General features: G+C 34.1%; 2 protein-coding genes across 8 annotated transcripts in view; one reads left to right on the top strand and one right to left on the bottom strand.

Annotated features, from left to right (window-relative positions):
- Positions 1-27,768, bottom strand: part of CISD2 (CDGSH iron sulfur domain 2) — a 112,765-nt gene that overhangs the window by 26,186 nt on the left and 58,811 nt on the right. The window lies entirely within an intron of this gene.
- Positions 1-27,768, top strand: part of SLC9B1 (solute carrier family 9 member B1) — an 86,282-nt gene that overhangs the window by 18,754 nt on the left and 39,760 nt on the right. For 5 of the 7 annotated variants that reach the window (XR_013446417.1, XM_078069024.1, XM_078069023.1 and 2 more), the window contains 4 exons: positions 1,473-1,611; positions 15,937-16,107; positions 17,286-17,428; positions 18,792-18,919. Coding sequence is in view for 6 of the 7 variants with exons in the window: in XM_078069024.1 (XP_077925150.1) it covers positions 1,473-1,611; positions 15,937-16,107; positions 17,286-17,428; positions 18,792-18,919 (581 nt within the window). In the remaining variant the exon portion in view is untranslated. Of the gene's footprint in view, positions 1-1,472; positions 1,612-15,936; positions 16,108-17,285; positions 17,429-18,791; positions 18,920-26,726; positions 26,864-27,768 lie in introns of all 7 variants that reach the window. The other 2 variants (XM_078069025.1, XM_036095775.2) reach the window with 2 other exon arrangements.

Raw genomic sequence — 27,768 nt, 5'->3', positions numbered from 1 at the left:
TATTTCTTGCCATATCTAGGAAAAACTCAGTAATTTAGACTACAAGAGGTAAAGACAAATTAATTAAAATGTTGTGCTCTATGTTTGAAAAGAACCAAGTTTTTATTTTTCCAAGTGTACAGAGTAAGTCATATAGACCTTCTGTTGATCTAGTTTTACTGTGTAATAATTGCTCATAATTAGAATTATAAATTGTTTACTTTTTTAAAAATTGTTTACTTTTTAAAATAGAGGTTTCTATAGTTCTTAAGGGCCCAAAAGTTCTTCTTTTAAATATTTAAAATATTCACCATTGATTCAAGTTATTTGTCTGTAAAGACTTCATCCTAGTCTATGTCAATTTATTATAAATTCTGAAATAATAAAACTTAAAATAATATGGTCTTACCTCATATGACCTTTTACCCACACTAATCAAAATTCATCTTTGTGTCTTTACCTTGGCCCTTTTGTATAGTGACAGACTTCCCACAAAAGTCTCTATACCAGAACTCCAACAAATTAATCATGGTCACATTTAAAGAACTTTGATATTAAAAGAACTACATAATTCATTTACATCAGCTGCTCTGCTGCCTTTGCCTCCCTAGTCGTTAAATATTTCCCTTCACTTCCTTAATCTGTCCCTTCCCCTATCCCTTGTTACCATTTCTTGTGACAATGCAATGTTCTCTCTCCACTGCACTCAAAGTGTTGGCCTGTGTGTACACATGCATACATGTGCATGCGCACGCACACACACACACACACACACACACCATGATGACAATAAGACAAATTTGAAGATTTCTATTTCAAGGTTAACCCTACTCTGTTTTGTTTTTTAATTTTTTGTCTTGTTTTGTTTACCTTGGGAGAAACCTCTCAATATTCTCACCAACTAAGATGTCTTTTTTTTTTCTAAATCAGCAGTTTTATAATTAGACTAACCACCATTAAAAGCCTGGAAGATGCAGCTAACCTATGAACTACCTAAGGATGTTATCTATAATTAATAGTGGGAGCATGAACCTTAAATTTCTGAAAGCTTGATCTGTTTTTCTCATTTTTCCAGTTATATAATTTTTCAAATGAAATGAGTCCAAGTAAAATTATATTTCACCTCCTTTCCAACTTAGTTGTATTTTCATTCTACAAAAGTTTTATTGAATAATCTTTGGGAGTAAGACTGAAGAGGAACACTTTTAATTATTCTGCCTACACTATAGGCTCACTTATTCAGTTTGCATAAATCACAAATGAAAATAGCAGGGACTCAAGTCTATAAAAGCTAAATCAAGGTGCTCTACAAAATGCATTCCTGTGACATCCTCAAATACCTAATGATATAGTGCATGAATATTCTTTTATATGTGTAATTCTCCATGGTGACAGTAATAATCTGAATTTAATTATGAGGTTTGGTGGTTTTTTACATTCATAAAATTGTATGAAAAGTATATTTCTTAAAAGATTTCCTTGCTTTACTTCAGATCCTCAAAGATAGTAGTATTAGTGAACATGAAGAAACTAAGGAAACGGTCTTGTCACAAACAGAGGAAACAAAACCACAGATGGAAAAGACGTATTCTTGTCCCCCACAAGGAGAATTGAATAAACTTATTACAAATGGTATGTGAAATAAGAAATGTAAGTGGAGAGAAAATGAGAGATGTATTTGATAAATACATATTTTTACAGATTTTATTCATTTATTTGACAGAGAGAGAGCACAAGCAGGGGGAGCAGCAGAGGGAGAGGGAGAAGCAGTCTCCCTGGTAAGCAAGGAGCCCGATGCGGGACTCGATCCCAGGACCCTGGGATCATGATCGAGCCTAAGGCAGACACTTAACCAACTAAGCCACCCAGCTGCCCCTATATTTGATAAATATTAAAACACAAACCAACAAGGCTACTGCTAAGTCTATGTATTTGATGTATACTTCAGCTATATACTTCAGCTCTTATTACAAGCAATATGTGGACAAAGAGGAAATATTTCCTTAACTCTGTCAAAAACTAATAATATTTGCTTAACAGATACATATTTTAATGTTTTTCATGACTTCTTATATTAAATCTTGGGGATTAGAAACAGCATTGATTAAGAGGCACCTGGCTGACTCAGTCAGTAGAGTATCCGACCCTTGATCTCAGGGTTGTGAGTTCAAGCCCCACATTGGGTGTGGATTCTACAAGAAAGAAAGAAAGAAAGGAAGGAAGGAAGGAAGGAAGAAAGGAAGGAAGAGAGAAGGAAGGAAAGGGAAAGAAAGAGAAAGAACGGGCATTGATTAAAGATTTTTACTTAAAGCCACTTTTGATATTTAGTTTTTTTAAGATTTATTTTTAGAGAGAGTGTGAGTGCGAGTGGGGGAAGGAGCAGAGGGAGAGAATCTCAAGCAGACTTTCCACGGAACCCAGAGCCCAATGTGGGGCTCAGTCTCACAACCCATGAGATCATGATCTGAGCCAAAATCACCAGTTGGACACTTAACCGACTGAGCCACCCAGGCACCCCTGATATTTAGTTTTAAGTCAGCTGAAAAGAACATTATACTCCTGGCAATATTAAGGTTCTCAATAAAATTAAGACCCAAATTTTTAAAAAGCTGCTGCCTTGTAAAGAATTGTATAAAATTTGCTTTACCATTAAAATTTTAAAGCATGTCATTATCATATATTTATAAGTTGTCACCTAATATTAATAAAAGATTTTCTTGATTTTTTTCTAGATATTCTATATGATTTAACTTAGAGAGATTTGGGCCTCCAGAAATATAGAGCCTATGGAGAACAAAATTTAGTTTAAAATATGATGAAGGATAAGTAACTGAAGTTTTAAAATTTTCTTTTCTTTTTTTTTTTAAGATTTTTATTTATCGAGAGGGAGAGCGAGAGTGCACATGTGCAAGCTGGGGGAGGGGAAGGGAGAGAGAAAATCTCAAGCTGACTCTGCACTGAGTGCAAAGCCTGACGCAGGACTTGATTTCGTGACCCTGAGATCACGACCTGAGCAGAAACCAAGAGTCAGACACTTGTGACCGCTGAGCCCTCAGGCAACCCTAAAATTTTACTCTATTTGCTGCTTGCTAACTTTAAACTTTTGAAACCAAATTTTATTAATTGATTTTCCCTTTAGTAAAAGTTACTTTTTAATTAACATCAATATTTTTAAGGTTCTAAAGCTGAACTTGAACATCTGACAGTGTAAAGTGATCGGACTCCTTTGTAAATATAATGTCTGCACATAGATCTCACATGCACAATTCCCACATTCTATATAGTGGGCATTGTCTATACAGCAATTGTTAGGAGTGGGGTCAGGGCCTGTGAAGAGAGGAAAATGTATTGGTCACAAAAGATTATCCACTGAGATTGAGAACTGCAGTTTGCTCAGAAACTAGTTTAGGAGTTTTATAACACCAGTATTGAAACTATAAACATACTTGGTTCTCTAACTCGTTTTCCCCTTTGTTTTCTTTCATTTTTGATTTTTAAAATTTAGAGAAATTTATAGGAAAAGGATCTTCCAGGTTTCTATCTTGGGGTGTGTATATCCTTGTATTCTCTTTTTCTGTCTCTGTCTTTCTGTCTCCATCTCCATCTGTCTGTCTGTGTCTTATCTCTGCCTCTCTCACACACATACCCATACACCCTACATTCACTAAAGAAACTCTTAAAACATATTCTCTAGATAATAGCATATGTTCTAGATAATGGAGATAGAGCTGCAGTTTCTCTATAAATCATATTTAATTCACCAATCCCATAGTGCATATAAGTTAATTTAGTAAGAAATCTAAACTCTCAACCACATGTAGAAATCAGTCTCATCACTTTTAATCACACTATTTATGTTTTTTACTCAGGTGGTATCTTGCCTAGTTCCAAAGAAATAGATATTCTAGGGGAATAGGTTTGGGTTTTAGGCTATTATTCCTTTTTTGTTTCTTTTAAGTTTACTTTCAATAAAGATACTTTATTTTCAATAAAAGGTACTTTATAACTATTTTCATAAAGTTGTTTTTCCTTTAAATAAAAAAACAGAAAGCTTTATTATACATCCAACTATGATTTTCACATAATCTTAGGGCCAGAATTTCTCCATTAAAATCTTATCATCAGTGTTATGAAGTAAGCAGTCTTGAAAGTTTAGAGCTCAAAAATAATATCCCAGACACTTCCAATTTCTGGTCCAGCATCATCCCTCTACCTTAACATATAAAAAGCTGAACAAACTGAAAAATTAACAACTCTTCTTAGTTCCACCAAATGAAGTAAGGTTAGAGGGCAAATACCTGCCCCCAAAATTGGAGACAGCATGTGGATACAGAGAATCATAACTTATCAGAGCAGAAACCTCTGCAGGAACCAGTACTAGGATAGGTAAACCTAAATTGTAATTGACAAATTGGCTAGAGACTCAGTGTGGACAAGTCTGAGGTGAGGGTAGACCAGTCATGGTGTGGGAAACACACTTTTCTGAGTTTTACCTCCAGGAGCCATCTGGCAGGGGGAGGGGGAAAGTAATCATATGCAGTATACCAGAGCTTTCTACTCTTCTTAAGAATACCTTCCCTCAAGAGAAACTGTTTTATCAGAACCTAACCTATGGGGATTTTATCAGAACCAAACTGACGTGGGAAAGGAGAAATAACCAACAGTTGCCCCCTCTATATAACCTCCACTAGCCACCTTATAAAACCTAATGGGATAGGAAAAAAAAAAAAAACTGAGAGGCACTTGTGAGGTTCACAGCCCAGGATCACAGGCTCACTAAAGACTGGTTCAGAACTCTATAGAAGTCTTCCCCTGCCCCCACAACTTACCACTATATTACCAAAGGTCTTTTTACCCAGGACGATATATTCACTTTTAAGCAAAAATATATAAGATGTATTAAAAAGCAAAAAAAAAAAAAAAAAAAACCGCACACACACAGTTTGAAGAGACAAAGAATCACTAGACCCAGATATTGCAGGGATGTTGGAATTATCAGACTGTGAATTTGAAACAACTATGACTAATATACTTAGGGCTCCAATGGGAAAGTAAACATGTAAGAATGGAAAGGTAATATAAGCAGAGAGCTGGAAGTTCTAAGAAAGAACCAAAAAGAAATGCTAAAGAAATTTTAAAAAAACTAATGGAAATGAATGTCTTTGATGGATTCATTAATAGACTGTACACAGCTGATGAAAGAATCTCTGAGCTTGTGGATCTGTCAATAGGAACTTCCAATGCTGAAAAGTAAGGAGGAAGAAAAGATAGAAAAAAAGGAACAGAATATACAAGAACTGTGGGACAACTACAAAACGTATTGGGAATGGGGCACCTGGGTGGCTCAGTCATTAAGCGTCTGCCTTCAGCTCAGGTCATGATCCCAGGGTCCTGGGATCGAGTCCCACATCGGTTCCCTTCTCAGGAGGAAGCCTGCTTCTCCCTCTCCCACTCCCCCTGCTTGTGTTCCTGCTCTCACTATCTCTCTCTGTGTCAAATAAATAAATAAAATCTTAAAATAAAAGTAATGGGAATAGCAGAAAAGAAGAGAAAAAGCAGCAGAAGAAATATTTGAAACAATAATGGCTAAGAATTTCCCCCAAATTAATGTCAGATAGAAAACCACAGATCCAGGAAGCTTAGAGAATTCCAAGCAGGATAAATACCAAAAAACAAACAAACAAAAATACTACACCTGGGTATATCATATTCAACCTACAGGAAATCAAAGATTTTTAAAAATCTTGAAAGAAGCCAGAGGAGGAAATAACACTTTACTGATAGGGTAGCAAAGATAAAAATTATATCTGACTTACCTGCAGAAACAATGCAAGCAAAAAGAAAGTGAAATGAAGTATTTAAAGTGTTGAGACAAAAACAACAACACACCAGCCTAAAATTCTGTACGCTACAAAATCATCATTCAAAAGTTTAGGAGAGGGATTCCTGGGTGGCTCAGTCTGTTAAGTGTCTGATTTTTGAACTGAGGTCATGATCTCAGGGTTGTGAGATTTAGCCTCACATCAGGCTCTGCGCTGGGCATGGAGCCTGCTTAAGATTCTCTCTCTCTCTCTCTCTCTCTTCCTCTGTTCCTCACCCCCAAATTAAAAAAGAAAAGTGAAGGAGAAATAGTTTCTCAGACCAACAAAAGTCAAACCAGTAAATCTGCCTTGCAAAATGTTAAAAGAAATTCTTCAGAGAGAAAAAAATTATATAGGTCAGAAACTCAGATTTACATAAAGAAGGAAGAGCATCAGAGAAGGAATAAGTGATGGTAAAACAAAAACATGTTTTTAATATTATTCTTAAATGATTGAACAGATAACAGTTCACAATAATAGCAAAAATATATTCACTGATTATAGCTAATACATAAGTGAAATGAATGAAAGCAATGATACAAGAAACAGGAAGAAGGAATTAGGAATATTTTGTTTTTATAAGGTACTTGCACTACCCATGAAGTGGTAGTGTTATTTGAAAATGGACTTGGATTAGTTGAAAATGTATATTACAAACTCTAGGCAACCCCTAAAAAGAAAATGAAAAAATAAATATAACTGATATGCTAAGAAAGGAGAGAAAATGGAAGTATATAAAATGATCAGTTAATTGGCACAAAAGGTAAGAAAGAATGGAAGACAAAAAATAGAAACAAAAAATAGGGGCAATAAATAGCAAACAGTAACAAACATAGTGGATATTAATCTAACTATATGGATAGTTAGAGGTCAGTGGTCTAAACACACCAGTAAAGGACAGATTGTCAGAGTATATTAAAAAACCTAGACAAACCATGAGAGACTCTAGACTCCAGGAACCAAACTGAGAGTTACAGAAGGGAGGGGGATCGGGGGATGGGGTAACCAGGTGATGGGTATTAAGGAGAGCACATATTGTGATGAGCACTGGGTGTTATACGCAACTAATGAATCGTTGAACACTACGTCAAAAACTAATGATGTACTATATGCTGGCTAATTGAATATAATAATTTTTTTTAAATTCTAAAAATAAATAAATAAATAAATATTTTTTTAAAACCCTAGAGCCAGCTATATGTTGTCTATAAGAAACCACTTTAAATATAAAGACACATAAAATTGAAGGGATGAACAAAGATATACCATGTAAACACTAAGTAAAAGAAAGATAAAATATTAAGTTCAGACAGCAGACTTCAGAGTAAGGAATATTATCAGGGATAAAGAAGGGTATTACATAATGATAAAGGAGTCAGTTCCCAAGAAGACATGATAATCCTTAATGTGTATATGTGTCTGACAACAGACATGTTCCCATGTGTCAATTTACATGAAGAAAAAATGAAAGAACAGCAAGAAGAAATATGTGAATCCACACTTAGAGACTTCAACAGTCTCTCAGAAAAGTACAGATCCAGCAGGCAGAAAATCAGTAAGGACATAGTTGAACTCAACAGCACCATCAATCAATAGGATATAATGAACATTTATAGACTACTTCATCTAACAATAGCATAATATGCATTATTCTCAAGCTCACATGGAACATTCACTAAGATAGACCAATTCTGTCATACACATACAAAACACCTTAATAAATCTAAAGAATAAAAATCATATAGTGTATGCCCTCAGACCATAGAGGATTTAAACTAAAATTCAAAAGAAAGGCAGCTGGAAAATCCTAAAATACTTGGAGATTAAACAATACATTTCTAAATAATACATGGGAACCTCAAGTGATATTTTAAAATATTTGGAACTAAATGAAAATGAAAATACAACTTATGAGTATTTGTGGGATGCAGTGAAAGCAGTGCTTAGAGGAATATTTATAGCATTGAATGCACATTTTAGAAAAGAACAAAGATCTAAAATCAACCTTCTAAGCTTCCATATTAGGAAACCTGAAAAAGGAGCAGATTAAACCCAAAGTAAACAGAAGAAAAGAAATAGCAAAAATTAGAGCAGCTATCATTGAAATTTAAAATAGCAAAAAATCAATGAAACCAAAGCTGGTTCTTTTGTAAGATTGATACCCTCTATAAGCCTCTAGCGAGGCTAAGAAAAACATAAAGAAGACATAATCCACTAATATCAGAAATTAAAGAGGGGACATCACTACAGATCCCATGGACCTTAAAAAGGTAATAAAGGAATACTGTGAACATCCCTTAGCCCACAAATTTGATAATCGAGAAGAAATGGACCAATTCCTTGAAAAACACAATCTGTCAAAATATACATAAGAAGAAATAGACAATCTGAATAGGAATATATCTATTAAATAAATTGAATCAATAATTAATAACCTCCCAAAACAAAAAGCACCAGACCTAAATGGCTTCACTGGTGAATCTTACCAAACATTTAAGAAAGAAATTATACCAATTCTCTACAATCTCTTCCCAAAGATAGAAGCAGAGGGATAGTTCCCAAATCATTCTATGAGGTCAGCATTAGCCTCATACCCAAATCAAAGACATTACAAAAAAGAAAACTACAGACCAATATCCCTGATAAACACAGAAGCAGAAATCCTCAACAAAATATTAATGAATCAACAATGTATAAAAAGAATTATACATCATACAACCATATGAGATTTATTCTAGGTATGCAAGGTTGGTTCATATTTGAAAATGAATGACTGTAATCCATAACATGAACAGGCCTAAAGAAGAAAAATCATATCATAATAATAGGTGCAGGAAAAACATTTGACAAAATCCAACATCCATCATAATTTACAGATAGAGGGAAACTTCCTCAACTTGATAAAAAAAATAAACTAAAAATCTACAGCCACCATCATACTAAATGGTGAGAAACTAGAAGCTTTCCCACTAAGATCAGGAATAAGACAAGGATGCCCTCTCTCACTACTTCTTTTCAATATTGTACTAGAAGTCCTAGCTAATACAATAAGAAAAGCAAAAACAAAGTATACAGATTGGGAAGGAAGAAATAAAACTGCCCTTGCTCATAAACGACATGATTGTGTAGAAAATTTAAAAAACTACAAGAAAACTCCAGGGACAATGAATAAGCCAGTATAACAAGATTGCAGGATAAAAGGTTAATATACAAAAGTCAGTTCTTTTCATATGTACCAACAGTGAACAAATGGAATTTGAAATTAAAAATACATCACTATTTACATTAGTATCCCTAAAAATAAAATACCTAGGTATATATCTAACAAAATATGTACAAGATCTACACGAGGAAAACTGCAAAACTCTAGTGAAAGAAATCAAAAAAGAACTAAATCAATGCACAGATTTTCCTTGTTCATGGAAGACTCAATATTGTCAAGATGTCAGTTCTTTCCAACTTGATCCATAGATTCAACACAACCCCAATCAAAATCCCAACAAGTTACTTTGTGGATGCCCACAGACTCATTCTGAGGTTTATATAGAGAGGCAAAAGACTGAGAAGAGCCAACATAGTATCAAAGGAGAAAAATTAAAAGCTAGAGAACTCACTACCCAACTACAAGACGTACTATAAACCTACATATCCTGTGGTCATCATTCACATCAATATAGAAGAGCCTTACAGCAATATGACTTTATTTATCCCTCCTCTGCCCTCTGTGCTAGATTTATATATATTTTCACTTCTACATTCTTATTTTTACTTCTACATTTATATGTATATATTCTTCTACATTTGCTTTTAAAAAGCCAAAAGTCTTTTTTTTTAAGTTAAAAAAAGTCTCATATTTGTCCACATATTTACATTCTCTGGTTCTCTCCATTTATTTCTGGCAATCTGAATTTTCATGTGGAATTCTTTCCCTTCAGTCTAAAAAACTTCTTGTAGTGTTTTTTGTAGTATAAGTCTTCTAGCATTCTTTCAGCTTTTGTCTGAAAGTGTCTCAATTCGGCTTTTTTTTTTTAATTGAGGTATAGTTGACATATAACCTTATATTAGTTTTAGTGCACAATATAATGATTCTATATTTGTATATATTACAGAATGATCACCACAATAAGTCTAGTAAACTTCCATCATCATACATAGAAACCTTTTTTTTCTTGTAATGATAAATTTTAAGACCTACTCTCTTAGCAACTTTCAAATATATAATACAGTATCATTAACTATAGTCACCATGCTGTACATTACATCCCAATAACGTATTTATTTTCTAACTGGAAGTTTGTAACTTCTGACCCCCTTCATCCATCTTGCCAACTCCCCATCCCTGCCTCTGGCAACCACCAGTTTGTTCTCTGTATCTATAAGCTTGATTTTTAGATTCCATGTATAGGTGAGCATGCAATATTTGTCTTACTTTGTCTGACTTATTTCACATAGCATAATACCTTCAAGGTCCATCCATGTTGTCTCAAATGGCAAGAGTTTTTTCTTTTCCTTTCTTTTCTTTTTTTTTTTTTTTAAGATTTTATTTTTAAGTAATCTCTACACCCAACATGGGGCTCGAACTCACAATGCCAAGAGATCAAGAGTCGCATGCTCCACCAACTGAGCCAGGTAGGCACCCCAAGATTTTTCTTTTTTTATGACTGAAAAATGTTCCATGGTGTATATATATATATATATATATACCACAATTTATCCGTTCACCCTTAAATGGAAACTTACGTTGTTTCCCTATCTTGGCTATTGTAAATAATGCTGCAGTGAACATGAGGAGGGTGCATATATATTTTTGACTTATTGTTTTTATTTTCTTTGGATAAAAACTCAGAAGCAGAATTGTTGGATCATATGGTATTTCTATTTTCCTTTCTTCTTGAATCAGTTTTGGTAATTTGTATCTTGAAGAATTTGTCTATTTTATCTAGTTGTCTAATTTTTTAGCTTGAAGTTGTTTACAATATTTCCTTTGCGTTATTTTAATTTCTCTAAGGTCTAAAGTGATGTTTCCTCTTTAATTCCTGATTTTGGTCATTTGTACCTTCTTTTTCCTTTGTCAGTCTAGCTAGAGACATCTATTTTATTGATCTCAAATAATTAATTTTTATTTCATTGGTTTTCTCTAATGTTTTTGTTTTCTATTTAATTATTTTCCACTTCAATCTTTTTTATTTCATACATTCTACTTACTTTTGGTTTGATTTACTTCTCTTTTTGTAAGTTGTTAAGGTGGAAGTTTTTATTGTCAATTTTAGGTAATTCTTTCTAATATTTTTTTAAAAGACTTTATTTATTTGACAGACACAGTAAGAGAGGGAACACAAGCAGGGGAGTGAGAGAGGGAGAAGCAGGCTTCCTGCCGAGCAGGGAGCCCGATGTGGGGCTGGATCCCAGGACCCTGGGATCATGACCTGAGCTGAAGGCAGACGCTTAACGACTGAGCCACCCAGGCGCCCCTCTTTCTAATATTTTTAAAGCTATACATTTCCATCTGTGCCCATCACATCCTATTAATATTGTTATGCTGTGTTTTCATTTTTATTCACTTTAAGATATGTTCTAAGTCCCCTTATGTTTACTTCTTTGACTCATGATTATTGTTTGCATAATATATCTTTTTCATCTTTTTACATTCAGCCTGTTTCATCCAAAGTATGTTCCTGTAGACACCAAATAGTTGGATCTTGCTTTTTTTTTTTTAAACCCAGTAAGATAATCTTTGCCTTTTGAATTTAGACCATTCACATTACACATAATTACTGATATAGTTGGACTTATGTCTACCATTTTGTTATTTGTTTTCTATAAGTTCGTGTCTTTTGTTTTTCTGTTCATTCTTTACTGCTTCTTTTGTGCTAACCAAATATTGTTGGTGCACTATTTCAATTTCCCTGTTGATTTTTTAGTTATATTTTAGAGGTTTTTAGTTTTAGTGATTTCTCTGTGGATTATAATAATTATCTTCAACTTTTCACAATCTACTTCAGTTTAATATTGACTTAATTCCTGTGTTATATAGTAGCTTTGAGCCAATAGACCTCTATATGCTATAAACTCAACAATATTTTGTTATACTTATTGCTCTTAATAATCTTAGCTTTTTTAAATGAATATATATATATATATATACATACATATATACAATCTTTTATACCTAGATATTTATTTTGTTATACTTATTGCTCTTAATAATCTTAACTTAAAAAATGTATGTGTGTATATATATGTATATGTGTATATATGTACATATATATATACATATACATACATATATATGTATACATACACACAATCTTCTATACTTAGATATTTATTTACCATTTCCAGTGCCCTTTATTGCTTCTTATTGATCCAAATCACCATCTTGTGTCATTTCCTTTCAACTTAAAGCATTTTCTTTAGTATTTCATTAGTGGGGGTGAATTTTTTTCTATTTTTGTTTGTCTGGGAATGTATCTCAGCTTCACTTGAAGAATAGTTTTACTACATATTGAATTCTTGATTGACAGGTTTTTTTCTGCACTTTTTTTTTTTTTTTTAAGTAGGCTCCATGCCCAGTGTGGAGCCCAGTGAAGGAATTGAACTCACAACCTTGAGATCAAGACCTGAGCTGAGGGGCGCCTGGGTGGCTCAGTCGTTAAGCGTCTGCCTTCGGCTCAGGTCATGGTCCCGGGGTCCTGGGATCGAGCCCTGCATCAGGCCCCCTGCTCCGCGGGAAGCCCGCTTCTCCCTCTCCCACTCCCCCTGCTTGTGTTCCCTCTCTCGCTGTGTCTCTCTCTGTCAAATAAATAATAAAATATTAAAAAAAAAAAAAAAAACCTGAGCTGAGATCAAGAGTCAGATGCTCAACTGACTGAGCCACGCAGGTGCCCCCTTTTCTGCACTTTGAAATGTCACTCCACTGCCCTTTGGCTTTTGTTTTTTCTGATGAAAATGCTGCTGTTAATTGCATTATTGTTCCCCTGTACATGATGAGACGTTTTCTTGATACTTCCCAGATTTTCCTTTTGTCTTTTGTTGTTAGCGATTTGATGATGATGATGATGTCTCTAGGTGAGGATCTCTTGTGCTTATTCTACTTGGGATTTGTTGAGCTTCTTATAAGTTAATGTTTTTTATTAACTTTGGGAGGTTTTCAGACATTATATTTTCAAATATGTTTCTGCCCCTTTATATCTTTCTCTTCTCTTCCTGGGACTTCTTTTATGCATATGTTAGTACTCTTGATGGTATCCCATAGGTGTCTGAGGCTCTGTTCATTTTTCTTTATTCCTTTTTTCCTTTAGTTTTTCAGATTGATTAATTAATCTCTATTGATCTATATTCAAGTTCACTGATATTTTCTTTCACAAGCTCAAAAACGCTGTTGAGCCTCTCCAGTCAACTCTTCATTTCAATTGCTGTACATTTCAATTCCAGATTTCCATTTTTAAATAAATTTTATCTCTTTATTGATATTCTTTATTAAATGACACATTGTTGCATTTTCATTATGTGAACATATTTAAAATGGCTGTTTTGAAAACTTTGTTAATCCAACACCTGGATTCATTTACTCATTGTCTATTGACTTCTTTTTTTTTCTGAATATGGGTTGTATGTTCCCATTTCTTTGCATGTCTAGTAAGTTTAAGTTGAAAATGAAACATTTTAGTTATACATTATGGCAACTTTGAATTCAGTTTTATTTTCTTCAGGTGGTTGTTGTTGTTGTTGTTTGGGTAATTTGCATGTACTTAAATTGGTGGACTCATTCTGCCCCATGTTTTGCAGCAGCTGATGTCTCTTAGTTTTTGTTTGTCTTTAGCCTGTCTTCCTAAGGGTTTCTCTTTTGTCTGCATAGCTTAATAGTCACCTAATGATTTAGGGGAGACATTGTGTTTAAGCCATTAAGGCTTCTACCCTCTGCCAAGTGATCTGTAGTTGGGTTGAAGAAGGCATTCAAAATTGCTGCTGGTAATCAAGTCTCACATCATTTTTTTTTTTACTTTTTGCCATACTCTCTGGACTCTTCTCTGCACTTGCATACTTTCCCAATCAGCCATAGATATGTGGAGAACTTACCTCAACCTTTCTGAATCTGTCATATCTAAGGTCTCCCAGTTAAATTTTTGGCTTGTCTGCTACTCATATCAACTTGAATTGCAACCTCAAACTAGCACCACTGCATGTTTTTTTCTGCTGATTCTGAAACCAGTCTGCCATTTTTAGCCAGCAAAGTCAGGGTTTTCTCCCTCCACTCCATATCAAATCTGCTCCACCTTCTCTGGCAACAAAGCAACTGGTTTTTAATCTAGCTCCATGCTGGTAAAACTAAAGTTTTTCCCAAATGAAGTAAGTGAGGGAAAACGAGGGGAGGAGTAATAGCAATCCCAGGCAGGAAGGCCTCAGACTTTCAGCAGTCCTACCCAAAACCCTGGCTTTTTTTTTTTTTCTTTAGGAATAAATGCTTCTCTCAGGGAAGTACAAATCAAAACCACAATGAGATACTACCTCACACCTGTCAGAATGGCTAAAATTAACAACACACAAGAAACAAGGGGTGTTGATGAGGAAGCAGAAAAAGGAGAATCCTCTTGCACTGTTGATGGAAATGCAAAACTGGTGCATCCACTCTGGAAAACAGTATGGAGGTTCCTCAAAAGGTTAAAAATAGAACTACCCTACGATCCAGCAATTACACTACTAGGTATTTACCCAAAGAATACAAAAATACAGATTCGAAGGGGTACATGCACCCTAATGTTTACAGCAGCATTATCAACAATAGCCAAACTATGGAGAGAGCCCAATGTCCATCAACTGATGAATGGATAAGAAAGGATGAATGGATATGTCACATATATATCACATCTTCCTTATATATATATATAAAATTATATATATATAAAATTGAATATTAATCAGCCATCAAAAAGAATGAAATCTTGCCACTTGCAATGACATGGATGGAGCTTCAGTGTGTTATGCTAAGCAAAATAAGTCAGTCAGAGAAAGACAAATACCATATGATTTCACTCATATGTGGAATTTAAGAAACAAAAGCTACTCTAAGATATAAAATGAAGTAAATCTCATAATATTACCATAACATTTTTAAAATGTCATATATTATGAGAATAGTTTAACACTTTAAAGGACTCACATATACTTTTAAAATATTTTTTCTAAATAATAATACTTTGGCTCTTCCCCTAAGCGGCCTGAGGTGACCTCAGAAAATGTTTCGCTATTTGCTTGACCCAGAAAACCCTACAAAATCATGCAAATCAAGAGATTCAAATCTGCGTATTCACTTTAAGAACACATGTGAAACTTCCCAGGCCATCAAGGGTATGCATATCCGAAAAGCCTCCAAGTATCTGAAAGACATCACTTTGCAGAAGCAGTGTGTGCCATTCAATTGCTACAATGATGGTGCCCAGGCCAAACAGTGGGGCTGGACACAGGGTTGGTGGCCCAAGAAGAGTGCTGAATTTTTACTGCACATGCTTAAAATTCAGAGAGTAATGCTGAACTTAAGGGTTTAGATGTTGATTCTCTGGTCATTGAGAACATCCAGGTGAACAAAGCCCCCAAGATACAGCACAGAATTTACAGGGCTCATGGTTGGATTAACCCATACATGAGCTCTCCCTGCCACATTGAGATGATCCTTACTGAAAAAGAGCTGATTGTTCCTAACCAGAAGAGGAGGTTGCACAGAAGAAAAAGATATCCCAGAAGAAACTGAAGAAACAAAAACTTACGGTCCGGGAGTAAATTCTGCATAGAATAAATGCAAATAAAAATAAAAAGAGAATGTTGGTTGTCTTTTATTATTAAACATATTTCAAGTATCCTCAAAAAAATAATAATAATACTTTGTTAAAAACTTGTCCCATAAATTCATAGGGACTTTGGAATATATGTTAAACAGATATTTCTTCAATTATACTAGCAAGCAACATTAGTCTATGCTATGTATTATTCATTATATAGGACTATTAATATGATATTTGATAAAATAGAATTCATCTTTTGTACATATGTATCTATGTCTATGTAGATATATAGATATATGCTTTTTTTTATATTTCAGGAGTTGCATTTTTTATGGCATGGTGTGTAGTCTGGTCATTCTCAGGCCCTGAAGTTCTCCCTGGTGGAAATTTATTTGGACTATTAATTATCTTTTATAGTGCCATTATTGGGGGGAAACTTTTGGAACTCATTAGAATACCTTCAGTGCCTCAACTTCCACCTCTTCTTGGTAAGTGTACAGTTAGCTCTTATTTTTTTGTTATTAACTATGTGTAAATTATGAACATACTCTAGTCAGAATAGATATAATTTAGAAATATTTCAATGTAATATGATCTTTATGTATGTATTTACTGTATATGTATGCATATAGCTCATTTATAGAACTATTTATTCTTTCTACACATGAGCACACAGATTTTTTTTCTGAAATATATTTTTGAAATAATTTAAATATATTCAATATATGATTCCTGTTGCTTTATTGTTTAATAGGACGTTTTTTAGTTAATTTTAAATATATTGTAGAAAAGACTGAATTTTTCTATAGATAACCTAACTCAAATACAATTGTAAGATTTAAATACTATAGTGGTTAGGGCATAAGAAGGTTTTATGGTTTTTGAGTAAGCTATTTGAGTAAGCTATGTATATTCATGGATGCATCATCTGCCTAACTAGTATTATATCCTATTTCTTCATTACCATTATTTTATAACTCTCCATCTGGACAGAGGGAAATTAGTGGAAGAACTTCTATTAGTGGTGTCTCATATCTTCTAAGTATTCAATACACCCAAATATTCAGTACACTGTCATTAGAGATAATCACTCCATCCTATTGCTAATACCCTTTCTATGTCCACAACACCCTTTCAGCACCTGCTAAGTATTTATTGAATCTTCTTTTTCTCCAAAACTTCCACTCTTGTCCTAGCTTAGGCTGTTTGTTTTCCAACTCTTCCATGGACTATGGCAGGGCCTTCTAATTGTTCTCTCCTCCAGTTTTGTGTCTATCTAATTCATCAAGACCATCACAGAAAATACAAGACCCATTATGTCACTTTCTCCTAAAACTTCCCTATGGTGCATTACTCTGCCAAAGCAATGGGAATAGAGGCTGCAGGGGGGTTAGCTTTATATTTTCTGGCCCCTCCTGCCCATTCTCCCACTCCCATCCGTGCCCTTTATGTTCCAACAACACTGAATTACTTGTTGCAGCCTTTTGAGATATGTCATTTCTTATCTCCGTTCCTTTACTTATGCTGCCTCCTCTATTTGTATGTAAGCTACCCTTCACCGAAGCAATGAGATGCAGTGTGTTTGAAGAAGGGAAATTAAACATTTCTCTTTCCTAACTTAGAAAAATGAGCTGAATCAGACATGCCTTATTTTCTTTCTTTTAAGGGATGTTACTGGCTGGTTTTACTGTCAGGAATGTTCCATTCCTCAGTAATTACATCCATGTTAATAACACGTGGTCTTCAACTTTAAGAACCACTGCCCTTACCGTTATCCTAATACAAGCTGGGCTTGGACTCGATCCACAGGTAGATTTCTAATTATATCTTGAAAAAAATATTTTAAATATTAGAGGCTAGTAAAAAAGAAAAAGAGGCAGAATTTTTGTTCTAGCTGTTCCAAGTGAAGCCTGTAAGCAAAACTAAGATAGAGAAAAGGATTTTGCAGAAATACTGGCATCTTACAATTTCTACTTCTGGTCACCATTATTACTGATATGAAGAGAATTATTATGATGTAAGATCTCTATTAGAGATCATCTTTAATCATGTGAGATCTTTATTAGAGCTCATCTTTAATTATGTGCATAGAGATACATGTCCCTTGTACAGCATTTGTATTATTTGGGAGCTGCAGCTTTTCTATGGAGAACTATTTACTTTTCAATTAATAAAGGATAAGGTCCACTCCTAAACTGTTTTTGCTTTTCTTTTGTTTTGTTTTTCAGAGGGGTTAAGAATTTTGGTAATATTTTTGTTTCGTGACATTTTCCACCCCACAGAAGTATGTGCCTGATTACCTTTGCATTATTGTAGAAGCTAATCTTTTTAAATATTTCTTAAAATATTAATATCTAGGAATCATAAATCTATTTGGGTTTTAAAAAGATGACCTTTCATGAGTATAACAGTACTCAAACAGCAAATAGATGAGTGTGGTGGAAATATGTCAAGAGAATAAAGACAGGGGCACCTGGGTGGCTCAGTCGGTTAAGAATCTGCCTTCCGCTCAGGTCATGGTCCCAGGATCTTGGGATGGAGCCCCCACTTCAGGCTCTCTGCTCAGCAGGGAGCCTGCTTCTCCCGCTCCCTCTGCAGCTCCCCCCTGCTTCTGCGCTCTCTCTCTCTCTGTGTCAAATAAATTTAAAAATCTTTTTTAAAAAGAGCATAAAGACAGTGATAATTTATTATATTCTCCAGTAGAAAAATCAAACCAATGAGAAAATTTTAAAGTTCTCCCTTTTGGTGAGTTATGCTGTCTTTAAGTGATTTTCTCTTTTGGCACATTGATATTTTCTATTATAATTATTAAAATGATCAAACAAGTCATTTCTAAAAGTTAACTGATGGAAATAAACCTATAGGTTACTTTCATTATACTATTTACAAGGAAGATTAAGAAGGTAGAAATAGTTATTTAATTACAGACAAATGGATCTTTTAAAATAATTTAAATACAACAATGTTTTATAAAATGTGAAATAGTTTCTAATTCCAATCTGACATATAAAATGAGGTGCATTAGCATTTCAAGCCCAGTGGAATAATCTGGAAGATTTAGTTTAGTAAAAGCTAATTAATCAAAAAAGACTATATATTTCAGAATTTACTTAAATAATTTTCTTGTTGGCCATTATAAGTTTGTCTAAATGTGATTATTTTTATATTTCAGGCTTTGAGGCATTTGAAGAGAGTTTGTTTAAGGTTGGCTATTGGTCCCTGCCTCATGGAGGCATGTTCAACTGCTGTTGTTTCCCACTTCCTTATGAATTTTCCCTGGCAATGGGGATTTCTGTTGGGGTAACTTTTTCTTATTTTCTCTACAAAATTTCCGGTTAAGGATGCTTGGTTTAAAATTACCGAAATAATCAGAATATTATATAGACAAATTTCTCATTAAAATTATTTTCACAATGGTAGAAAACCTTGAAAATTGGTTGGTCAGAAGCAGAGCCATGTCCTTAATCTACCATATCATTAACAAACATGCATAGTCCCTAAATGTGTAGGGCAAGATAATTCACTTCATCAATTTATTCCTTCTCTCCTATATGATAATCTATTTCTACTTTTTAACCCATTCAGTGGCCTTTTCCTTATACATTGTATGTATATATTATATACATATATGAGAGAGATTTTGTATAGATATAGATATTGTAACAAAAATACTCTTTCCCTATATCCAATGTCCCATCTATTTTCCCACTATCCATTTCCCTTCATGTCCCAATTCCTCAGAATAAGTCTATAATCACTCTCTCTAGATCCTGAACTCATTTTAATTTTTCAATGCCTTTACCTTTCGCTCTACTTATCCATTCAAATGTATAGTAAAGCTCACCCATTGCATACTTACTGCCAAATGCAGTGGATTCTTTAAAATTAATTATTATTATAAAAGTAATACCCATGTGCATTTTACTTTTGAAAAATTAGAACTTTACAGACAAAAGTAAAAGGGCTTTTAACCATGCCTTCAAATCCTAGTGCCCATGCCCCTACCCAAAGTAACAACTTTTATGAGTTTTATGTTACCATTCTAGACCTGTAAAATTAACATTCCATATGATTTATATGAAAATAGATAAAATAATACTCTGTTTTCCAGGGATATATCTACTGTATACATACATATTATATAAATCATATCAAAGAATGTATCACTTTCTTTGCAATTTTCTCTTTACTCAACAGTATTCTTGAGATTATACACATTTAAAAATGTAGTTCACTTGTTTAATTTTTGTATAGTGTTACATTGTATGATAAGACCAGATTTTATTTACAGTGTTACAACAAATACATTTTATTTGTCTCATTTTGCACAAATATGAGTTTTTCTAGAATAGTTACCTAGGTTATGTGCATTTTCAGTTTTGATGGATACTATCAAAATGCCTTCAACACATACCAATTTGCCCTATCACCAGCAGGGTTGAAAATAACTGTTATTCTCTCACATCCTTGCAAATTCTTGATATTACCAAACTTTTATGATTTCTCCCAATCTGGTAAATGAAAAATGATATTTCATTGTTTTTTTAATATGCATTTATGTGTTTATTAATGAGCTTGGGTATTTTTATACTAACCTCTTAATATCCTTTTTCTATTTTTCTGTTATTCTTTTCTTTCTTATTATTTCAACGTTTTGTTACAAGTATTGCAAATATCTTGTCCTAGTACACCACTAGATATATAACTTTGCTTATGGTGCCTTTCTTTTTATCTAAAAAGGGTATTTTATTATTTCCAACAGATAGAAGAGCAAATACATAAAACCATTCCTTGACCTTGAAAATCAAAAAGAAAAACGAGGGCATGGGGAGGCAGAGTGTAACTGCTTTTGCTATACCAAAGGGTTTTTTAATGTAATCAAATTTATCAAAATTTCTGTTTCTGCTTAATGTCTTTCTATGTGTCATTCAAAAGGTCCTTTTTAACCTATGATCACAAATATATTCTTTTATATTTTATTCTTATTATGTTTAAGTTAATTTTTAAAAATTCTTTTTAAATAGAGTTTATTACATGTGAGGATCTAGCTGCATTCTTTTTTTTTTTTTTATTAACATATGATGTATTATTTGTTTCAGGGGTACAGGTCTGTGATTCATCAGTCTTACACAACTCACAGAGCTCACCATAGTACATACCCTCCCCAATGTCCATCACCCAGCCACCCCATCCCTCCCACTCCCCTCCACTCCAGCAACCCTCAGTTTGTTTCCTGAGATTAAGAGTCTCTTATGGTTTGTCTCCCTCTCTGGTTTCGTCTTGTTTCATTTTTCCCTCCCTTCCCCTATGATCCTCTGTCTTGTTTCTCAAAATCCTCATATCATTGAGATCATATGATACTTATCTTTCTCTGATTGACTTAATTCGCCTAGCATAATACCCTCTAGCTCCATCCACGGTTGCAAATGGCAAGATTTCATTTTTTTGATAGCTGCATAATATTCCATTATATATATATATATATATATATATATATATATATATATATATATATACCACATCTTCTTTATCCATTCATCTGTTGATGGACATCTAGGCTCTTTCCATAGTTTGGCTGTTGTGGACATTGCTGTTTTAAACCTGGGGGTGCACGTACCCCTTTGGATCACTACATTTGTATCTTTGGGGTAAATACCCAGTAGTGCAATTACTGGGTCATAGGGTAGCTCTATTTTTGACTTTTTGAAGAACCTCCATACTGTTTTCCAGAGTGGCTGCACCAGCTTGTATCACCAGTGTAGAAAGGTTCCCCTTTTTCCACATCCTCACCAACATCTGTTGTTTCCTGACTTGTTAATTTTAGCCGTTCTGACTGGTGTGTGGTGGTATCTCATTGAGGTTTTGATTTGTATTTTCCTGATGCCAAGTGATGGTTGAGCACTTTTTCATGTGTCTGTTAGCCACTTGGATGTCTTCTTTGCAGAAATGTCTGTTCATGTCTTCTGCCCATTTCTTGATGGGATTAGTTGTTCTTTGGGTGTTGAGTTTGATAAGTTCTTTATAGATTTGGATACTAGCCCTTTATCTGATATGTCATTTGCAAATATCTTCTCCCATTCTGTCAGTTGTCTTTTGGTTTTGTTGACTGTTTCCTTTGCTGTGCAGAAGCTTTTTATCTTGATGAAGTCCCAATAATTCATTTTTGCCCTTGCTTCCCTTGCCTTTGGAGATGTGTCTAGCAAGAAATTGCAATGGCTGAGGTCACAGAGGTTGCTGCCTGTGTTATCCTCAAGGTTTTTGATGGATTCTTGTCTCACATTTAGGTCTTTGATCCATTTTGAGTCTATTTTTGTGTGTGGTGTAAGGAAATGGTCCAGTTTCATTCTTCTGCATGTGGCTGTCCAATTTTCCCAACACCATTTGTTGAAGAGACTGTCTTTTTTCCATTGGATACTTTTTCCTGCTTTGTCAAAGATTAGTTGACCGTAGAGGTGAGGGTCCATTTCTGGGCTCTCTATTCTGTTCCATTGATCTATGTGCCTGTTTTTGTGCCAGTACCATACTGTCTTGATGATTACAGCTTTGTAATAGAGCTTGAAGTCCGGAATTGTGATGCCACCAGCTTTGCTTTTCTTTTTCAACATTCCTCTGGCTATTCAGGGTCTTTTCTGGTTCCATACAAATTTTAGGATTATTTGTTCCATTTCTTTGAAAAAAGTGGATGGTATTTGATAGGAATTGAATTAAATGTGTAGATTGCTCTAGGTATCATAGACATTTTCACAATATTTGTTCTTCCAACCCATGAGCATGGAGTGTTTTTCCATTTCTTTGTGTCTTCCTCCAATTTCTTTCATGAGTATTCTATAGTTTTCTGAGTACAGATTCTTTGCCTCTTTGGTTAGATTTATTCCTAGGTATCTTATGGTTTTGGGTGCAATTGTAAATGGGATTGACTCCTTAATTTCTCTTTCTTCTGTCTTTTTGTTGGTGTATAGAAATGCCACTGATTTCTGTGCATTGATTTTACATTCTGCCATTTTACTGAATTCCTGTTCTAGCAGTTTTGGGGTGGAGTCTTTTGGGTTTTCCACATAAAGTATCATATCATCTGCAAAGAGTGAGAGTTTGACTTCTTTGCCGATTCGGATGCCTTTTATTTCTTTTTGTTGTCTGATTGCTGAGGTTAGGACTTCTAGTACTATGTTGAATAGCAGTGGTGATAGTGGACATCCCTGCCGTGTTCCTGACCTTAGGGGGAAAACTCTCACTTTTTCCCCATTGAGTATGATATTCGCTGTGGGTTTTTCGTAGATGGTTTTTATGATACTGAGGTATGTACCCTCTATCCCTACACTGTGAAGAGTTTTAATCAAGAAAGGATTGGATCTAGCTACATTCTTTTCCACATGAATAGGTAGTTGTCTCAACACCATTTATAGAAAACTTCTTTCTTGTCCCCATTGATTTGAAATGTTGATTTTATCATGTAACAAATCCCATAGATTTGTTTTTATACTTTGTGTTCTATTTTCTTCCAATCTATTTTCTCTATTTCTATGTCACTATTCTAGGGTTTTAGCTATTTTGCCTTTACAAAAACAGTATCTTCTTGTTTACATTGACTTGGTTTTTCATTCTAAGCTCTTATTCTCCCAAATGAATTTTAGAATCAGCTAGTCAAGTTCAATGAAAAATCCTGAGAATATTTTAATTGGCTAGCAACAAATTAATAAATTAATTTGGAGGAGAGGTGACAATGTCATAATATTGAGACATCTCCCCAATTATTTAGGTGTTATCTTAAGTTCTACAGTGTTTATAATTTTTAGAAAGATCTAGGTTATCTTCATAGTTTTGTTCTTAGGTATTTTGTGTTTTTTATTGATGTTATTGATAGATTTTTTCATAACATTTTCTAATTAGTTTTTGCAGATATATAAGAAAGCTACTGATTTTTTTGAAATAAATTTTATTGTGGTACAGTTCACATATAATAGAATGAGCACCCATTTTGTAGTGAACATTTCAATGAGTTTTGACAAATTTATATACCCATGTAACCATCAGCACAATTGAGATGCCAAATATTTTCATTACCCCTCCACAAATTCTCTTGAGCCCCCTCAGTCAATTCCACATGGGCCCCAGGCAACCCACAATCTATTTTCTGTGACAATAGGTTCAATTTTTTTAGAGTTTTAAATAAATGCAATTATATATACTCTTTTGTTTCTGGCTTCATTTGGTCAGCAAGTTGTTTTTGAGATGCCTCCATATTATGCATTCCATTATATTGCAGAGTAGTATTTCATTGTATGAATATGCCACCAACTTTATTCACTTGTTGATGGATATTTAGATTGTTTCCAGGTCAGCCATTACAAATAAAGCTGCTATGAACTTTTGCATTCAAGTCTTTGTGTAGACATTTGTTTTCATTTCTTAGGGAAATACCTAAGAGTAGATTTCCTGGATCATATGGTAAGATAATGTTTAATTTTATTTAAAAAATGGGGCTCCTGGCTGGCTCAGTCAGTAGAGCATGCAACTCTTGATTTCAGGGTTGTGAGTTGTGAGCAGGGTTGTGAGCCCCACATAGAGATTACTTATAATAAAATCTTTAAAAGAATAAAAATAAATAAATAAATAAATAAATAAATAAATAAATAGTGCCAAACAATTTTCCAAAGTATTGTAGTATATTCCCACCAACAATGTATAAAATTCTAGGCCATCCACATCCTCTCCAATACTTGGTAGTGTCTGTCTACTTAATTTTATCATTTTTAGTGGATGTGTAGTGGTATAAAATTGTGGCTTTAGGCAAGGGAAACAAAAGCAAAAGTAAACTATTGGGACTTCATTAAGATAAAAAGCTTCTGCACAGCAAAGGAAACAATCAACAAAACTAAAAGGCAACCTTTGGAATGGGAGAAGATACTGGCAAATGACATATCTGATAAAGGATTGGTATCTAAAATATATAAAGAACTTTTATAACTCAACACCCAAAAAAACAACTAATCCAGTTAAAAAATAGGCAGAAGACATGAATAGACATTTTTCCAAAGAAGACATACAGATGGCTAACAGACAGATGAAAAGATGCTTAACATCACTTATAATGAGGGACATGCAAATCGAAACCACAATGAGATATCACCTCCCACCTGTCAGAATGGCTAAAATTAACAAATTAACAGGAAACAACAGATGTTGGCGAGGATACAGTGAAAAGGGAACCCTCTTACACTGTGGGTGGGAATGCAAACTGGTGCAGCCACTCTGGAAAACAGTATGGAGTTTCCTCAAAAAGTTAAAAATAGAACTGCCCAACAATTCAGCAGTGCACTACTAGGTATTTACCCAAAGGATAAAAAAATACTGATTCAAAGGAATACATGTATCCCAGTGTTTATAGCAGCATTGTCAACAATAGCCATATTATGGAAAGAGGCCAAGTATCCATCAGCTGATGAATGGATAAAGAAACTGTGGTATATATATGTATGTAAACTCTCTAGCTCTATCCATGTTGTTGCAAATGGCAAGATTTCATTCCTTTTTATGGCTGAACAATATTCCGTTATATATACGCTCACCCCACATCTTCTTTATCCATTCATCAGCTGATGGACATCTGGACTGCTTGCACTTCATTTTGGATATATTTTATTGCTATGTCTTCAAGTTCATTGATCTTTTCTTCTTCAGTGTTCCACCTTCTCTCAATACTATCCAGTGAATTTTTTTAAACTCAGATATTGCATTTTTTTGTTGTTGTAAGCCATCATACATTTCTTTCCAACTTTATTGAGATATAATTCACATATAACATTTTGTGAGTTTAAGATGTACAATGTGTTGATTTGATACACTTATATATTGCAAAATGATTACCAACATAGCATTAGTTAATGCCTCCATCTTGTCCCATAATTACCTTTTTGTATGTGTGTGGTGAGAACATTTAAGACCATCTCTCTTAGCAACTTTCAAGTATATAATACAGTACCATTAACTATAATCACCACGCTGTACATTAGATCTCCAAAACTTACTCATCTTATAATTGGAAGTTTATACTCTATTGACCAACATTTCCCCATTTCTCCCACCACCCCCCCCCGAGACCCTAGTAACCACCATTTTACTCTATTTCTATGAGTTCAGCTTTTTTAGATTCCACACTTAAGTGAGATCATACAGTATTTGTCTTTCTCTATCTGACTTATTTCACTTAGCATAATGCCCTCAAGGTCTATCCATGTTGTTGCAAATGGCAGCACTTCTTTCTTTCTCATGGCTGAATAATATTCCATTGCATATGTGTGAGTGTGTGTGTGTGTGTGTACACACACATATACACCACACACATGCAACTTCTTTATCTCCTCATCCATTGGCAGATACTCAGGTTGTTTCCATCAGATACTGCCATTTTTTATTTCAAAAGTTCTCTTGGTTCTTTATTCTGTCTTCCACTTTTTTCCCTATTATGTTCATGTTTTCCTTTAGATTCTTAAGGAACATATTTATATGTAACATATTTATAACAGCTGTGCTAACATATTGATCTATCATATCCTTCATTGCTGTCATTTGTGGATCTGTGTTCTAGTAACTGATTTTCCCCCCAGTTATAGGTTACATTATCCTGCCCCTTCATATCTCTAGTAATCAGATGCTGGATTTTGTAAGTTTTACATTGTTGAAATCTGGATTTTGTTATTTTTCTTTAGAGTGTTAGACTTTGTCCCGGAAGGCAGTTTTAAATTATGTGTGAATTTGTTGATTCTTTCAAGTCTCATTTTTAAGATCTTTTAGGGATTACCTAGAGTAGCCTTACTGTAGGGCTAATTTAGTTTCCTTCTAAGATGTGGTCCTTTTGAGTCTCTACTGAATGCTTTATGTATTTGATGAAGTATCTCCACTCTAGTTGGTGGGAACCCAAAGGTTTTCCCAGCCTTCTGTGAGCTCTGGAAATTATTTATCTTACTGCTTCTCGGTAATCTTTCTCTAGGTGTTGTACTTGTCCAGATTTATGGGGTTTTACTCTATGCCCTTCCTCATTGGTGTTCAACCAAAGACACAGGGAGTCCTTCATGCAAATTTCTGGAACTTTTGTCTTTCCCTCCCTCAGGTACTCTGCTCTGAAAATTTTATCTGCCTTGGCTTTCCAGACTCTTTTCTCCTCAACTCAGCCAGTTTATTGGGCTTTGTTTGGTTTTCCTCCACCACAGCCTTGAAATTGCTCCCAATCAGAAAACCTGGGCAATGGTGAGATTTAATTCATTTCCCTTTTCTCATTTTTAATAGTCCTGTACTGTCTGTTGTCCAATGTCTGAAAATAGTTGTTGTGATTTTTTTGTCTGGTTTTCTAGGTCCTTTCAGTAGGAGGGTAATTGCAGAACCTATATTCTTTTACAGCAGTAAGCAGATGTCCTACTTCTGATTTTTAAAGGTTGATTTTATATATGACCACCTTGCTGAATGTTCATATCAGTACTTTTATTAGTTCTTATATGAACATCCTGTCTTCAAATAATTAAACTTCTGTCACTTCCTTTACCAGTGTTTGTGTTGTTATTTCTATTTTATTGTGTTCAATTGAATATCACATCAATGTGAATATTATAATGCAAAGAGAGATATTTCTATTTTTTTAATAATTTTAATGAGAATTCTTCTAATACTTTGCCGTTAATATGATGTTTACTATAGGGTGGTAGTAGATGCTCTTTATTAGGTTAAGGAAAGTTTCCTATATTTCTTGTTTGTCAAGAGTTTGCCTCTTAATAAAAAAATTATCATTTTTTCCTTTCAATCTGGATAATGTTATGAATTATACTGACAGTGTCATAATGCAGAACCATCCATGCATTCACCTACTTGGTCAGCATTTTTATTCTTTTAACAAACTGATATGTTCAATTTGCTCATATTTAGGAACATAAATGAAATTGAACTGTGGCTTATTTTCTTATGCTATCTTTGCCTTATTTTATTTTTATTTTTTTCTTCCCCCAACCCCCACCTATCTTTGCCTTATTTAATATCATGTTATTATTTTGCTATGACTGCCTCAAACCCCTTCATGATGATATCATCTAACATTTTAATGCAAGTTAAATAATCAATATAAATTTTCTTTTCTTCCATCTTAGTTTTCTTTCTTTCTTTCC

Source organism: Halichoerus grypus, chromosome 3 (assembly GCF_964656455.1).
Source record: "Halichoerus grypus chromosome 3, mHalGry1.hap1.1, whole genome shotgun sequence".
NCBI classification, from domain to species: domain Eukaryota; kingdom Metazoa; phylum Chordata; class Mammalia; order Carnivora; family Phocidae; genus Halichoerus; species Halichoerus grypus.
This window is presented reverse-complemented; position numbering and strand designations above follow the sequence as displayed.